The 17,392-nt window shown below is 42.0% G+C and overlaps 1 protein-coding gene across 1 annotated transcript in view; it reads right to left on the reverse strand.

Moving 5' to 3' along the window:
- adamts6 (ADAM metallopeptidase with thrombospondin type 1 motif, 6) overlaps positions 1-17,392 on the reverse strand; it is a 53,685-nt gene that overhangs the window by 35,271 nt on the left and 1,022 nt on the right. The window contains exons 3-9 of the mRNA XM_066651168.1: positions 14,407-14,584; positions 13,515-13,729; positions 12,747-12,830; positions 11,758-11,903; positions 6,127-6,170; positions 3,541-3,646; positions 1,814-1,960 (exon numbers count right to left, since the gene is read on the reverse strand). Coding sequence (XP_066507265.1) covers positions 1,814-1,960; positions 3,541-3,646; positions 6,127-6,170; positions 11,758-11,903; positions 12,747-12,830; positions 13,515-13,729; positions 14,407-14,584 — 920 coding nt within the window. The remainder of the gene's footprint in view (positions 1-1,813; positions 1,961-3,540; positions 3,647-6,126; positions 6,171-11,757; positions 11,904-12,746; positions 12,831-13,514; positions 13,730-14,406; positions 14,585-17,392) is intronic.

A 17,392-nucleotide genomic window follows, 5' to 3' on the forward strand; every position in this document is an offset into this window, starting at 1 on the left:
ATATTGGAAGTCTAATCTAATTGAAAACTAAACCAAATACATCGGAAGGGAAAGAAACACACAAGCTTTTGCCCAGGGGGAGAATGGCTGATTCCGTATTCAGTTACATGGCTTCAATTTTCTTTTTTTTTCTTTGTTGTTTGGTGGAATAATCCTTTTCTTTGGCTTCCACAAGATACTCTCTGCTGGGAGAAAGACAAACCTGGCCTGGTCCCCTTAGAGTTTCAACGTACCAACACAGAACTCACTGTTTATTGCTTTAGAGAAAGACAAAATAGTCATTATAAAAATAGAAATGATTATTGACATGTCCGCAAAACTTGCTCCAAGCGAGTGGAAGTTGTGGAATGAGAAGTCTTGAACCATAACTGTCCACACTGACAAATGTAAATGGCTTGAACGCTCATGAAGACTAAAACGTCATTAATTTAATAACGTAGTTTAAGGTGTCCTTAGTTGCCATTTCAATCTAAATGTGTGTCTATCATTTTTTATACAATATAAAAGAGACTGAATATCAAAGACTGCAAACTACAACTGAACTCACTGCTCATGCAAAGCCATTGAATTTAGGCCAATTCCACAACCAAAGCTGTTTACTTGGCAAGAAGGAACGGCGACACATCCAAAATCTGATAGACGAACAGAGAGAGTGAGAGTAGGGAGAGATGTTCAGATCATGGATGAGAATTATCTTAACAATGTAAGAGCTATAAATAACGGATATACAACTGCAAAATGTACTGCCAAAGATTGGATCCTGTAAAAGATATTCAGTGAAAATTCATTAGCAGTTCGTTCGGTTCAGTGAGTTCAAAAAAAAAAAAAAAAAAGGAAGAAAAGAAAAAGAAAGTTTTCTATAGCCTTGGTCTGAGATGGTCACAGATAATAGGGTTTGATTATACAACAACAAACAGGTCCCAAAACCAACAATAAAGCTAGCCTTTTGTGTTTATGTGGGAAGTTGACACATGAAGCTTTGGTTTTTTATGCCTTCGATGGCAGCGTAGCTAACCTTCTTCCATGAGGTCATTCACCAGGAAACCCTGCCTGACAACCATAACAACCACCTTTTTTTCCTGTCTACACCCTTGCATCATGCACTGTGGATAGTTTAAACAGTAGGATATTACTTACAAAAGTCTACACCAAAAAAAAAAAAAAAAGAAATAAGCATCTGCATCTAGGCTGGTATTTTTGAGGAATAAGCAGTAAGTGTATCTTCCAGTAAACTCTGTCCACGAGGAGGGGAATCCCTTCAGTAAAAAGCAAAGGCTTAATCAATTTTGTGCGGTTCTAGATGTCTGACTCAGGCCTCTGTTGGCCAGGTCTATCTCAGTGGAGTAGGACAGTGGAAGTATGTGAACGGAAATAAGAATAGAAACATGAAAAAGTAGCTGAAGTAGTTTATATATATATGTATCCATCCCCAATATCAGGTCAACAGAGAGCTTGCTTTCAGACACATAGTGTAAACCACCACCTCTTTTCACACTGCTGCTACTGCTGCATCACCTGACAGCCCCATGTGCCAGGGGATCAAATTTAAATAGCAAATTGTTTATGCTTTTTAAATCTGAGAAATCTGTTGTTAGCAGGAATTAATTATGGGTAGATTCTTCAAGCTCAGTAAGTGGTGGTGACATGGACTACTGACATTCTTGCATCTCTTCCTCATGTCCTCAGGGGGAGGAGCTAGATGCATGGGAAGGACTTAAGGGAACGTAAACAAAGACGTACAGTTGAGGACATGAAATCCACCACAGATTGCCACCTCCCTACAGAGAATGTAAGAGTAGGTTCTTGAACTTACTCCAGGAAGCTGGTGATGTAGTCCTTGCTGCATGTGGACCAGGAGAAGGGGTTGGTGTTGGCCGTGATGTGGGCCGCCATCAGCTTGGCCGTCTCGTGGCCTTTGGTCCCGCAGGTGTTTCCGATTCCATCGTGGTTCATTCCAAAGCTGTGAGACAAGAAATGGGTAAGGGGGTGGGGTCATAAGCCTGGCCCATTCATTCCAGTCAAATTGCCCCTCCCCTTTCGCCCTTAAAGTGACGACAAGCTTGGGCAGCTGTTTCAGCATCAACAGGCCCCTCCCGTTGGCTAAGTTGTAAAGAAAGTGCTTTTTCCGACTGTGAAACAGCTGGACGCGTAGGCCAGCAGGGTCAAAGGCCAGGAGGTGTCTGGAGCTCTGAAAGGGCGAGAAAGTCCTAATCACTACCCTGATGCCTGCCTGTCAATCAATAATTACAAGTCAGGACAGGGCTCAGTCCAGGAGCCAAAGAGGAGAGGGGGAAAGGTGACTACAGAGCTATAACAGCAATGGCCTGGCCTGCTGGGGCCTGCTCCACAAAACCCTTCTACCTGCTCACCTCTCAGCTGTACTTGAGGCTGCTGAAGCATTCAGCAGCATTCCTAGCAGGCGGTGTTGCAAATACATCATTTTAGCGATGCTGTCTTTCTTTCTCTTACATATCTGTCTGGATATTGTATAAAAAATAGGCTCAACTTACACCAGGAACCTTTTACATTTTCTTACCAGGGTCTGTTCAAAAGCCCAAATCAGGTCTAATTCATATAACAAACCTGACCACATCACACAATTCCTCTGTGATTTTCTAAGGCTCACGTTTATGGCATTTTACCCTACTCTGGATTTAAGTCAGCACAGGAGAAACCTTGGTACGGCTATTTTTTCTTTCCTTTCCTCGAGAAGCTGGGACTATTTTTACAACTGCCCCCACAACAGAAGCAGACACAAAACATAATAGAGGAAATTGCCATCTCTGTGAACTCTGCCGTGCCCCTACCTAGACCAATAGATCACTGTTATTTTTCCAAGCATTCAGCAGGGGACCAATGAAGGGGGCACGTTTTTGCAGAGCCACATTTGCATACGCTGAAATACACGCTTGTGCTAACAGAGATTAGTTCAGTCCCTCAGCAACAAATTACAATATCTTTAGCATCAGCCAGCCCTCATGGGAAGCCACAATTTGGAGAATTTAGTGGCCACCATGAAACATATAAAAAAAAAAGACCTCACGAGTGGTGAAAGCGGCTCTAGCAGACTAATGAAGAGTTTGTGAGCCCCAGGGGCTCTAATACAACCTTGACCAAATCATTAAAATCAACATTCACCACCAAGACAAATGGCTGTAAAGAATTCTAAGACTGCTGAGCACGACCTAAAATGCTCAGCAGGAGGGCCTCTATTTAAAAAATGTAATACCGAATGTCAAAAAGAGAGTTTTACAGTACGTTTTTAAGAATGCTCATAAGAGAGGTGAAGTGCAGAGCCCTGCGAATACCACACGGCTCTCTAACATGTTACTGTGATGGGACCTGTAATGATTTATCAAGTGCATGAATCAGAAACAAAAGTGCAAAAGTGTATTCTCCTAAATACAGTCTTATTATTACATATTACATATTATAAACGCCTGAAACGTTTGTCTATTACTACAGATAACAGTATGTGTTTCAGCCCTGTGTTGGCGAATGTCTGTGGCTGAAGAAATCAGAAAAGGTGGTCTCACTCACTTGTGTCCAATCTCATGTGCGATGGTGAAAGCAGAACCCAGGCCTATATCTTCATTAATGCTACAGCTCCGTTCTGGTTCACACATTCCAGCTACAGAAGCCAAGCCTGGCCACACACACACACACACACACACAGACACAGAAAAACACTTGTGAGGTCAAGCCAAGCTGCAGAACTTCAGCATCATAAAAGTGAGATTTTTCACATTGACCACGGTAGCGATGGGGGGGGGGTGGTTCAATCAGAAACCCATTTTTGGAGCCACCAGAGGGAGATCGGCATTGTCGGCTAGACGTTCGCTTTTCTTTTCTTTTTTTTTTCCTTTAAAACTGAAGCCGGAGCTGGAAAATGTCTAGACAAGGAGTTAGATTTATACATTCTACTTCTGGTAACAAGGGGCCACCTAGTAATGCAAGCCAGAGTTTAGAATTTAAGAAAACATTCCCCACTTTTGCCCCCCAAATACATAGATGTTTTCACCATTGCAACGCTGCCAAGGAAGAGATGCAATTTTTTCATTTGTGGTTGTGTTGATTGCTAAGGGTTTTCGTTTATCGTTTTAATTGAACAAGTGAAGGAATAATGAGCAAAAAAAAGAACTTGTCTGAAACATTACGGCTTGCAATCACTCTTCACCAAAGCATAAGCATCACTGTTTTTTAAATCAGGGATTAATAAAGGAACTGTTAAAGCTCCCTCCTGCTATTATTCCTCTTTTATAACGAGCCACGCATAACGTGGCATGTCAAGGTTTACAGCGTGACACTGAGAAGCGAGAGAGAAAGAAAAATAAAAATGACAGCAAGAGAAAAATAGAAGGGGTGTGAGTATATATGATTGAAGAGGAACTGTGGGGGTCGAGAGAGAGAGATGAGATTGAGTGCAGCAGCAGCGAGGGGGGAAAAGCTTTTCCAAAATCCAGGTGTTTTTGGCTCTCCTCCCCTCAGCTCCTTCAGAGTGCAGAGCGTTTCTCTCCAGATTACATCTACAGGTGTGTGTTTGGAGGGGAGGGGAAAAGACAGATCTTAAGCTAGCGTCCTACTCGAGCAGGCTTGGAGGCTCGACACTAGACCGAATATGTGCTCGCTGGTTTATTTTGCAAACTAGAGGCCCCCTAATCCCTCTTTTATCTTGCCTCTACGTGAGTCCTTTTAATTTAGCACAGCCAGCTCAACACCATGACCTGAAAAGGTCAAAGAGTGACCAGCTTAGTGCTGAAAAGGCCACCACAGAAATTGGGCATGAGATTGTGGAGAAGAGAGGGGTTTGTGTGTGTGTGTGTGTATGTGTGGGTGTGTGGGAGGGTTTTTTAGGGATATTGTTCATCACCCTTAACTCCAGCTTCTGGCCTCTTTATCCTCTTCTAACATCGAGCCAGACAATAGCAGACTCACAAATCAAAGGGTATTGAGCCTGTAGCTAGAGGCATAAGGGGAAACGGGAGAAGTGTTGAATACTGAAGGGAACTGGCTTTGAGCTCTCTTGCTGATAAATCTAGCACTCTCTGTTTTAAAGCAATTGGCAGCCCACCAAATTTATACCTGACAGTCATCGACAAATTAACATTAGATTCTGGCTTATCTCACAGATCCAAATATCACCTTTCAATCTCACGTTCGTGTTTGCACTACAGTCGCCATCATTTCCTTTGTCCCACTTGTATCCAAACTGCAGCATCAAGGATGAGTCTCTCTTCTGAGCTTTGGTTAATCTCAGTGTTTAACTCTTAGGTTAAAGGAGGCGGGTGATTCGTTACATTCAATAAATTCACTGGCAGAGCTCATTTTTCTCCCGAATAGAGGGTCACTAAAGTATTATGTCCCCTCTGCCATTACCCAGTGACCCCTGAGGGCAACGGGCTGACCTGGGACGCTGATCCCTTCAATCCCTGTGGGTGGGGCTGTGGAGAAGGGGGCAGGAGGTGCAGGAGAAGGGCTGTGGGAGAGGGAGTGTGCAGTGAGGAAGCCAAGCAGATGCCAGGGCAATTAAAAGGACTGGGGGAATGTGACGAATGCGGTCAATCTGTCAAAGCGCCCTGGAGTCACCATATTACTCCTAAGATATACTGTTGTGCCTTGAGGGTCTTGCAGAGACAAGATGGGGCTCTGACCCACTCTGTCGGTTTATTTACGTTAAAAAAAATAGCAAATTAAATAAATATATAAATAAATAAAGCTCCAGAAAGCTTCCACCATCTTTCATTCCACCTCGCTGCAGCTTCCTCGCTTATTATTCTATTCGTGCTTTCACTTTTACTTCTGTCCTCTTTTTACTCTGCTTCTTTTCTTCTAGGGAACCCAGGGGAGGCATAAACACCTCCGGTCTGATGCAAACAGGAGACAGAAGTGTGTGTAGACAGAGGTAAACCGAGTGCCATGTTTTGGCCAAAGTCGGGCCAAACGGGCCAGCAACCTTCCTGACAGAAAAGGCTCAGCACAGCAAGTCCTTTCCTAATCAGGTTTTTAGAGGAGTGTTTCATTTCTACAGTGTATAAAAACACAATTCCTTCATACATCATCTGGAACTTCACTCATAAATATGGACCGGTTCAGCACATTCATTCAAGAAAGGTTCAGAGAACTTACCAAGCGTACCGCAGGGCTTGTTTTTGTAGGTGCAGATGTCATACCTGTAGAAAACACAAATGAGTTGAGAAGAAAATATACGATTTTTTACTATTCAAATGCATTGAGAAGGCGGCACAGTGGCGCAGCAGGTAGTGTGTCGCAGTCACACAGCTCCAGGGACATGTGGGTTTGAGTCCTGCTCCGGGTGACTGTCTGTGAGGAGTGTGATGTGTTCTCCCTGTGTCTGTGTGGGTTTCCTCCGGGTGACTGTCTGTGAGGAGTTTGGTGTGTTCTCTCCGTGTCTGCGTGGGTTTCCTCCGGGTGACTGTCTGTGAGGAGTGTGGTGTGTTCTCCCTGTATCTGCGTGGCTTTCCTCCGGATGACTGTCTGTGAGGAGTGTGGTGTGTTCTCCCTGTGTCTGCGTGGGTTTCCTCCAGGTGACTGTCTGTGAGGAGTGTGGTGTGTTCTCCCTGTGTCTGCGTGGGTTTCCTCCGGGTGCTCCGGTTTCCTCCCACAGTCCAAAAACACTCGTCGGTAGGTGGATTGGTGACTCAGAAGTGTCCGTAGGTGTGAGTGTGTGAGTGAATGTGTGAGTGTGTGTTGCCATGTGAAGGACTGGCGCCCCCTCCAGGGAGTATTCCCACCTTGCGCCCAATGATTTCAGGTAGGCTCTGGGCCCATCGCTACCCTGAACTGGATAAGGGTTACAGATAATAAATGAAAGAATGAATAAAATGCATTAAGAAATGTTTTCCTGTTTTTTCAGTGACCAACCTAATTGTATTATGGAAATATTAACAAATTAACATTGGATGCCTGCAACACTTAAAAAAAACTCATACATTTTTTAGAAGTAGACTTTTGCTCGGCAGTCATTGAGTAAATTTGTCTGATCCTCCTCTTCATGATGCACTCTCTCTTTCAAATTTCAAAAAGAGACAGATCTGGACTACAGGCAGGCCAGTCAAGCACAACCTTAAGGTGTCTATAAAGCCAAATTTCTGCAGCACATGCAGAATGAGACCTGGCTTTGTCTTCCTAAAATGACCATGGACTTCTCAGAAAGGGACATAGCCTTCACTGCATCATAAAACCCTCTAAAATCCAAGTCAGGGGGGTCAAAGGGACTTTCACACCTGTACAGGTCACCCATGCTGAGGCCATGATTCACCCTGTAACAGCTTCGACACCTTATGAGGCTGACAGTCTGGATGGTCCCTTTCTACTTTGGCACAGAGAACTCAACTGAAATGTAGACTCCTCTGACCACAGCATGTGTCCCCACTGTCTTTCAGACTGTCTGAGAAGAGACAGGGCCCAGAGAATTCAGTATGGATTTTGCATAGGCTTTCTGTAAAACTGTATTTATGGCTTTTGTCTTGTGTAAAAGTGTTTCAGGGTGAATCACTTGATACATCAGCAGACTGTTAAGGGAAAACCTGTTCAGAAGTGCTCTTGAAACCCATGTGTCACTGACCAACTGCATTCCTCACCACAGAAACTGCACTTACTAGACCAAATGTGGTTCTTTTTGCCACCAGTTCCACTCATTACATCCTGTTGATAGACAACAAGCCTATATTAAATTCAAATATCGTTCCAGTCATTTCATCGTCACCATGTTCTATAGCTTAAAGCATGTTTTGACTAAATACCAATTTTTATTTCGTTATACAAATCGTCTTTTTTCAGCTGGACTTGTCATCGGCTTGGCAAAAGGCAGAGCTGTACAAAAGAATGCCAAATATTTTCTCATTCCCCAAACGGGGCATTTAACACCTCCTAAGAAGCAGTTGGGTCTGTTGGAGTTACTGAGACCAGCTCAAAAAGCAGACAGCCAGGCTTTGTTTGACATTGTCTGTGGTGCAGAGTAAAGACACAGGGACTGATCTGGAACATATTAAAGAAACCAAGACGCTATGTGTTTCATATCGAGGACTCTGAGTGTGTTATGGACATATTCAATCAGACAGATAACGTCCCTCGCCGCATTTTGATTTCAGAACTGATCTGAGGATCGCAATCCAAGCAATGTCTTTATGACGGTACGGCTTTGGTTCAGAAAACCAGATTACATTTAAATACAGCCATAATGTACTTTATCTGAATCAAGTATCTCGCTCTATACATTTTTCATACATAAGTCTCATACCGAAATCTACACAGATGCTTACAATTGCATGAGTGATGCTCCAAATAACTAAAGTGGAGTGACAAAATCAATACAAGATCTAGACACTACAAGAGCCTGATTTAATGACTGTGTCAAAACACTGTAACTACTACAAGATGCAGTTAAGTGCCAAATGTGTGAAACAATTGTCCTGTACAGTTTCAGCACATTCAAAAGATGCTTTTGTTTGGATCAGACACAACGTAGCCGAGAATGCAGAGCCCAGGACTCAGACCTTGCATATGTGGTCCTGCTCCTTGCCAAGCTGCCTAAGTAATTTATATACTGCACTGATAATCCAGTAAAAAAAGAAACAGCACGCACACACACACACACACACACACACACACACACACACACAAAGAAATGAAAGACAAGGACTCTGCCTTGAAGAGGCAAACTACATTTATTTTTAATGGCATTCAATCATATCAGGGCTTTAATTGTATTAAAAAGTCAAGGACACAGAATATTTAATCTCTCTCTCTCTCTCTCTCTCTCTCTCTCTCTCCAACTCATGGAAGACATCCAAAGGTATCAGGTAGAGTCTTGGGATGACAGTTTAAAAGTCAAACTCATGTGGATATCTATTTATTTTAATTTAAATCCTTTTATTTTCCACTGTTCTTGCTTTGGTTTTTGTTCCAAATTAAGATACGACAACTATCCTGTTGTTCTACAGCCATGAGAATATTGAGTAAATGACAACATAACGAACAAGACTCCGTTTCAAGACACTGACAAAACAAAAACATGGCAACTCACAGAGCTCATCCTAATGCAAATCACCAGGAGGCATGGCAAAGTCAATGGCAAAATCAACAAGCACGTATGACTAAAGATGTGCTACAAAAACGGTAACAAAACCAGTTTGTCATAGGTGATATAAATGGAAGAGATTCAAATCCAATGGCAGAGATTGCCCACAGTCCACTTACTGTGCTTCTCCAGCATACCTGAGCATTTACCAGGTGTTTCGAGATATGGAACAGAGCAAAAACGTGACTTTCCTCGTGAAGTACTCAATAGCTCCATTTGTTTTCTTTATTGCCATGGGCTTAAAACCACAGACTTCATCAAAGTACTAATATAATTACCGCCTTAAGACATTCAAAGAATTCCATGAAGTTGCAGAAACGCTTTTCAGCACATAAACATGCACAAACAATTACAATTAGTTATGACAGCTACTCACTTACAAGAGACTTGTAACTATATATGGCATGCCAGAGTGCTCCCTCAACAAAGCTGTCTTGACATGAAAACCCTTCCTGACTGGATAAGCTCTCTTCCAAGGTTTCATTAGTCATAAAAGAAACAACCCCACATAAAAGTCTCCAAGCAAAGTGTTGCTAAAATAAACGATTGTTAAAAAATCACAAATGCAGCGGAGGTAACTTTCTCCTGTAGAATTCCGAGATGGTCTTACCAGAGACGATGGTTAATCAGTGCTTCCTGGGCCCTGTGTCAGCACTTAACTAAAAACACATATAGCATCTCCAGACTGAAATTTTGTTTAGTTCATCAGCTTTTTCTTGGCCTAAACACCACCACTATCTGATCCGAACCTTAGCTCGTTTGTCTGAGCGCGGCCTCCAGCAAGCAGAGCATATTCCCTTACTCCAAAGCTACAGCCGCTAATCCAAAGAATACATGTCGGTGGGGCTGTAAAAATCAACAACAGAAAAAGCAGTGTAGGTCAGATATCCACAGCACGCCATATCTGGAAGCTAGAGCAATACTTTAGGAATTTAAGACATGACGAATTAGATGAAAGACCATATATTTAATAATTCTTGACTTCTGTCGATTATGCTCCATACAGAGAATTCCCTTTGTATGAGGTATCCCAAGCTTTATTGAGATAGTGAAGTATTAAACTCTCGCTTTAACTCAGAATGAGTCTCCCATAATCCATTTACGGAGGAAAACCAGGGTTTGTTTGCCAGACTGGAACCCTCTCTGCCAGAAATTAGACGCACAACGGCCAGTTGTTTACTGCTTAGCTTATTTTGGCAGAAGTATGTCTGTTTTGAAGAAAGACATTAAAGACAAAAATCTTAAGTAGACTGGCGTCAGACATGAAGTATGTCTCTCACTTACGGCCTGCAAAAGTTTTTGAACCATCTGTTTTTTGGGGTGGAACTCTTAAAGAGTCAAAAGTACCACAAAACAGGAGCAAAAACATCAACTTCAATAATGTTTGAACTATCACTGGACACTTTCTTATGTAAGTGCATGAATCTAGTCATTCCAAAGGTTTCATGGGATCAATTTAATATGTTTATGTGTAGGAAGGGCTATATACCAAAATAACGATTTCCACTAACTAGCCACGGCACAAGAGTCAACCAAATGTGTAAGAAATATACACTTATAAATGACCCTCCAGTCACTTCCACTTCTAAAACCATGATACTTTAAGTGTAGTGAATTAAGCTTCTGCCAACAAGGTCCTTCAGAATCACCACCTTCAAATCAGAGGTTTCTCTGCACATGCAAGGAAGAATCGGAGCTAGACTGTGGAAAAAATGAGTCAACCACACCTAGTACGTTCATAAAGTAAAGAAAACCTGAGGGAAAAAAATGTTTGCATGCGTCAGTAAAGGAGTTTTACACCACGTCACTCAAAAAATTATGATCTTCTGTAAATGAAACTAGCTGGAAGATAATGCTTCAGTTGCTAGGTTTAAGTGGCCAAAACAGCTAACAGCGAGGATAAAGCCAATTCCAGGTGATGACAGTGTTTAGCAATAACATGGTTACCACCCATAAATTGCAGAATGACTCCTACGCCTGAAACCGATCATTTATGCATTCTCAGCACTTTTAAGTGCTATACACACGTGTCCTGTGCTCAAACACATATTGGATGCATGGCTTACATCGTACAGATCTAATACTGTTTTCTGAGCACGTTATGTGCAATTATCAGATATCTTCAGCTTAATAAAGGTGTATTATAATAATAATAACCATAAAAAGCTGTTTAAGTGTTTAAAGGAAGACAGCTAAACCATTAACCTTCAATCAGCTTCCTGTTCAGCTCCTACTCTGTAAGATCCTAGGGAATAACTCCCACCAGTTTGGCTTAAAGAGGAACACAGACGACATGGAAACGCACAATGCATCAGCAGTTCAATTCACAATGGAGCAGGAAACAACAAAAACATGTATTCTCCATAAAGAAAAGCCTATTGCATTAATGCCCCTAAACAAACAAGCAGAGGGGGGGGGGGAATACTCATTAAAGACGAAATTCACGATTCACATTTGCAAATGGTGTAACTGTCCTTTTTCCATAAATACAAGTATAACATGGATTTTGTGTCCATTAAGTCCCCAAAAAACACTAAATGCCAAGCCCTGGAAGTACTTGTGTTTGTGCAGAATATTCCCTTGCATATCATTCGTCAAAGATACAACTCTCCCCTTAAAATATTACTTCCTGCACTGGTAAAGAGGAAATGACTCACCTCGTGATGAGAACAGCATTATCGTGGTGCGCGATGCCGTTCTCGGGGATGCTATTTCCATCTCCCTGATGAGAGAGAAGAGATTTCTGCCACTTGCAGAAGCTGTCCAGGGACTTGTCGGCATGGTGGTTGATCTCGAGGTTGGGCTGTAACACAGAACACTATTTTATTCACTAGTAAGACACCAGGGTATCCAACACGTACTTACTTCCCATACATTTAAACTCATTTTTGACCCATAAATCCTTCTCATATATTTTTTATACTTGATAAAAAGCTCTTATACGTGATATGAATATTAAGAGAAGGATGTTGGCTGCTGTGACATCCTCTCAGAGGTATTCAGATCTTTAGCTGGATTCCATCCTGGGAAATAATGTTTGGTCTCTCTGAAAGCAAGAAAGACTTTCTGAGAGGCCAAACAGTGTGTATATATATATTCCACATGGTAGGATGCTCTGTCTGTCTCACCCAGACGGACCATATGAAACACAACAGTTTACAGGAATAAGGAATATCCTTATGTTTCTTAAAATAGGGTCTGGTCAGTGTTTGATGACGTAACTACTAACCCAGACAAAGTAAAATATGCTCAAATACATGGGGCACTATAATGAGGATTAAAGGTCCCTGAAAATGACCATGTCAACTTTGTAATTAGGGCCATGGCCCAATGTAACTATGTTATTACTTCTGTAAAATCACATACATATATCATCAGCGATGAGGCTGATAAGTAATAGTCTAAAATACACTGGATACATTCCATATATACTTTGGATATAAAAATAGACATGATTGCAAATAAATGAGCACTGTACAAGTATCAGTACAAAGAGGAAGAGAATGTTGTTCAGTCCCGTTCTGCCAAACTGCACTGCATTATGTTCATGTTTTATTTAGCAAAGGCACTGAGTGAAGGTGTAGTCAGGTTTCATGTGTAGTGAGGTTTCCATGCACTGGTGAAACGGCAAAATGTGTTAACTCACCTGGTCCTCTGTCAGAACAATCAGTCTGGTAACAATAATGTTCACAACGTTTCCTAGACTGGCATCACGGTAAAGTTTGGCAACCTGACCTCCAGAAAAGAAGTAAAGACACAAAGTCAGACAAATAATGTCATAACGTCCAAATATCCAGCGCTACACAATGCTGGAAAAAAAACAGACATTGCAATATTTCATATGCGATCTATTGCAGATCTATTTGGAAAGTATGAATCACTCTAAATTGATTGGGGTGATTTTTAGTGGGTAGAAATAAGCTTTTTCAAATTTTATTTTATGGGTTTGTTTGTGTGTGAATGCCAGTTTAATGCACAAAAGCAAGTGAGAGCTGTTACCGCTCTTGTGAGGTCATTTTGGAGGTCAACAGGGAGGTTAATACACTGGACGACTCCCTGTGACACTACTGTGTTCGTAAACCCCAGACGAAGGTCTGCTGATCAGGGCTGATTGTGATTGCTTGCTGTGCATTCAGAACCCGCAACAACTTTTGCATCAAACCGAATTGGGTTACTTCAGACAGACTTCACTTCACTGAGATTAGTCATGGAAAATGAGAACCATGTGAGTTTTCCTTTTGTATTAAGCCTCATAAAAACTGTGGCATGACGTGATTGATTTAATTTGCATGAACTTGATGTTGCACGTCCTGCGATGTGACTAATGCACGTGTGCACATTGCAATGACAATACATCCCAACATATTGTATACCAATATTATGTATGGGTATAAAAAAGCAGGATCAAACTTACAATATTCATGACGGACAGGATGTAGTGCTCAATGTCTTTACGGCCGTGGTAGCCCACCATCATTTTGTCAGCCACTACCAGAGTTTCTACGAAGCGCTCTGAGCTGACGGAGCGCCGCTGCCGGTGTGCGTTGCTAGAGCCGACATTATTCCACACGGGAGTTGGGGACACTGGAGGACTGGTTTGCAAACATGGCGAATGGATTATTGTATGGTCTGTGAAATGGAATATGAGCCAGTGTCTATTACTCAAGATTTTTATGATAAGGATAAATCTTTCAGACACTTTATATCTATATTAATCTTGATACTTACATGAATTTTGAAAATTAAAGGGTAGCACTTACTAAACGTCATTTCATTTAACAATAACATTGTAGTTAACACATTAATATTAGAGTGGCTGTAATGTCTGCTGATATACACAGAGAGCATTCCTCTTTGAACCCTCAGTGCTGCAGCATAAGCATTTATGACCCAGATGCTGGAGGAAAAGCCATTAGATAATGCCTGTTCAGGCTTGCTGGCTTCCTCGTGATGACAGCCTTCACGGTGACCTACAGCACCACAGCCTAAATACCTCAACCTTCATGAGATGGAAGACTCCTCATGCAAGAGAGGGTCAAAAAGCATGGTGAACAAATTACAGATTCAGGTTCATTCTAGACTGGATCATCTACAATGAGAGAGGACTGTGAGGGAGGTTCAGGTTCAGCAGAGCCAAACACCAGCTCGCTTGTGTTTTTGACAGGTCTGGAGTACCATGTTGCTCTGCTGGCAACGTCCAGTCCAACCTGAGCCACGCGCCACCGCTTCCTCTGCAGCTATCTATAGCCATACCACAGTTCCTTTACGTCAGCCACACAGAGGCCAAATGGAGAAGGCTGACCAACCTGAGACGCCACAGCTGAAATCCTCACTGTGCTGCTGTGGCGAAGGGATGGAGGACTTTTTATAAATAACATGCGGCTGCCCTTCTCCTGTGAGCTGGAAATCGCTGGAGTTTCTGGATGTTATGTCTTTCAATGGCTCAATTAAATACTGCTCCTCTTCTGTGGCGATGACACCATGCTTGTGGAGAAAGGAGAAATACAGAAAAATACAGAGTGTTGCAAGTTAATTTCAGAACTCAGGTTTTGAAATGAGTATTTATAAGATAGTAGACAGTCAAGATTGCAGACTAATGAAACTTGACATTTGCAAAAGACTAGACAAAGACCTGTAGGTCACATCCTGCAATGCTGCCTGGGGTTTTAGTATTACCGTTGCAATCCCTTAACAACTTGATTATTAACTAATGAGCTGAGTCAGATATGCCGGAGCAGGAAAAATGCTAAGGTGTGCGTTACCACAGTCATCCAGGTCTGGAGTTAGATGATCCTGGTCTAGACTGTAGGCTGCTTTAAACACATGCCACAAGCAAATAACTACCACACACTCACTGACTAAGGTTGAGGCACATGTAATTCTCGTTGCACTCAAGTGAAAAAAATAAAAAGCACCATGCAATCCATATCAATGAGATAAATCACACTAAACCACCAATTACAAAAAAGAACAACACCATAATTACTGGGACACAAACCAAAGTACACAATCCTGTGCCCTTGAAAAGCCTCACCGCAACATAAACTGTACAAGTACTCCAGAGATATGTTTATAAAAAACACTGGCTTGTTCCCCAAATCTGTAAAAGCTACAATGAAACCAATTAAACTCCTTTGCGAAGAAATAATAAACCGGTGCCCATGCGAAACAAAGCGCACTCAACATGGGCCTTCTAGTGCACAGCGCACCACGAGAAATGTGTTAAGACTTTCAAAGGAGTTTTCCATTTTTGGTTTCCATAAAATGACTCAGGCAGAGCAGACCTGTATAATGTCAGTTTATTAAGTATGCTGAGCCAGTGCTTCTGGCTGCAACAACAATAATATTAATACATATTTTTTTTAATCTTTGCTGCAGTTGGGTCTCCGTGTATTTCGAACAATGGAGGCTGACTTACAGCTTAAAACCTCTCAAGCATCTGTTAGCGACATGCAGTAAATGGTTAACGTCTTGAGAGCATCACTTTAAATCATAGTGAAACCCTCAGACCTTGCTATAAGCTATATATGCTTGGAGTCCATGTTAAATTTTAATCTTTTAGTTACATATTAAGGGTACACAGCTTTAAAGGTTAATATGACCTGTGGCCAAAACAAACCTAAGCTGTCTATTTCATGATGCCACCCACTTTTAGGGTTTTAAGAAAGGCAGTAAAGCTCTGAACAGCATTGTTTAGGGATTCTCTGGGGCAAAGCCTTTAGTTAAGGCACTCGTACTGCATTAGTCTGACCAGTGAAGGTGAAAGACATGGGTGGACTGTCATAGAGAGCTCCTGAAACTACAGGTTTCCTCAACGCTCTTCTGTGAGCGCAGACACAGTGGCTGCAGGAAATCCCTCCAGGCCAGAGCGGCCTCTCTAAATTCCCACAGATTTATGAGAATGCGCTTCTGATACCAGGGAGGAATCCAATATGGAGTCCAGTCAGAGAGGTAAGTGTTCAAGACCAGCTCCCTTGGGAATTTTCCACCCACACATGCTCTCCTTAAAAAAAAAAAAGCTTGACTTTGACAGTACGCTAGTAGTAAATCTGTAAAGCAAATGAACACTGATGTTAAAGACAAACTCCTCAAATCCATTCACCTCTGCTTCTGGGAAGAATCCTATTTGAGGGTTTATGCTTTATTGATGGAAACGAGTATATTAGTCATATTTGGGATGAGAACGAAAAGAGGTATGGGGACGACTCTCACATCATCATCCAGCATCTTTAGAATAGTAACCCGCTTTAAAAACATGTATCTTCATTTGTTCCCGTTTAAATTTTCCACATCAATTGAACAGAACAGCCGTCTCTGTCATTTCTGGATGAATGGACCAATGTTTCAGACGTACTTGGAATAACGTCCATCTGTATTAACTGACATTAGAATTGAAGAACTATCTTGGCTTCTGCTGTAAAGTCACCATATGGTTGTTATGTGTTTTGGACAGTGATGATATCTGGATTACAGTGGATATAGAAAAACTCTCAGTCCCTGATATCGGTATTGGTCACAACAAGGTTCTAAACCTTGCCATTACTTGACCTCACATAACACCCTGACACTCACAGACTACCCTAGCAGTGCTATTAACTGGGCATGGGACCGTTCCATGGACTCTCCTGATGAAACACAGTGGGAGATAGAGATCAGCTGGCAGCTGTGAATGGACCTGCAGGTGCAGAACGGTTCCAAGCCTGACACGGAGACATGCGGCTAAGCTAATATTTTGCTGTCACTCACCAATCACTTTAACACAAAGCAGAAGCACAGTGTGCTCACCGACTGGAGCTCAGATAAGACATCTGGGAGAGACAGAAAACGAGGTGCACTGAGGCCTCTCTCTGTTTTACTACCATTATGCATCCCACTGGTATCCTGCCCGGCACTTTTGTTCACTTTTCTAAGCGTTTCCTTTTTTTTCTCCTTAACCACTTTTGAGCATTTTCATGATTAATACAGGCGGCCTGGTTCTGGATCCAAGCCCAGCGCTGGTCCACAGTCAAACCACTGAGCAACCAAGTGAAACAGAAAGTAATCAGTATACACACACACAAAGACAATGAGTAATAAACTTTTTAAAATCTCTAGCGCTGCAATAATATGTGACGCTTTTGAAATGTCATTCACAGAAACTACAGCAGGAAGAACATAGACCAGATGAAGAATGCTTTGAAGTAATAAACACTTGAGTAAAGAGATCTAGATAAGTATGCCATAAAGTTTAACACATACACCATATGCTCCTGCCTAATCTTGCTCTTTCCACATGTACTAAACTAGTAAACC

Source organism: Hoplias malabaricus, chromosome 18, assembly GCF_029633855.1.
Source record: "Hoplias malabaricus isolate fHopMal1 chromosome 18, fHopMal1.hap1, whole genome shotgun sequence".
Taxonomy (NCBI): domain Eukaryota; kingdom Metazoa; phylum Chordata; class Actinopteri; order Characiformes; family Erythrinidae; genus Hoplias; species Hoplias malabaricus.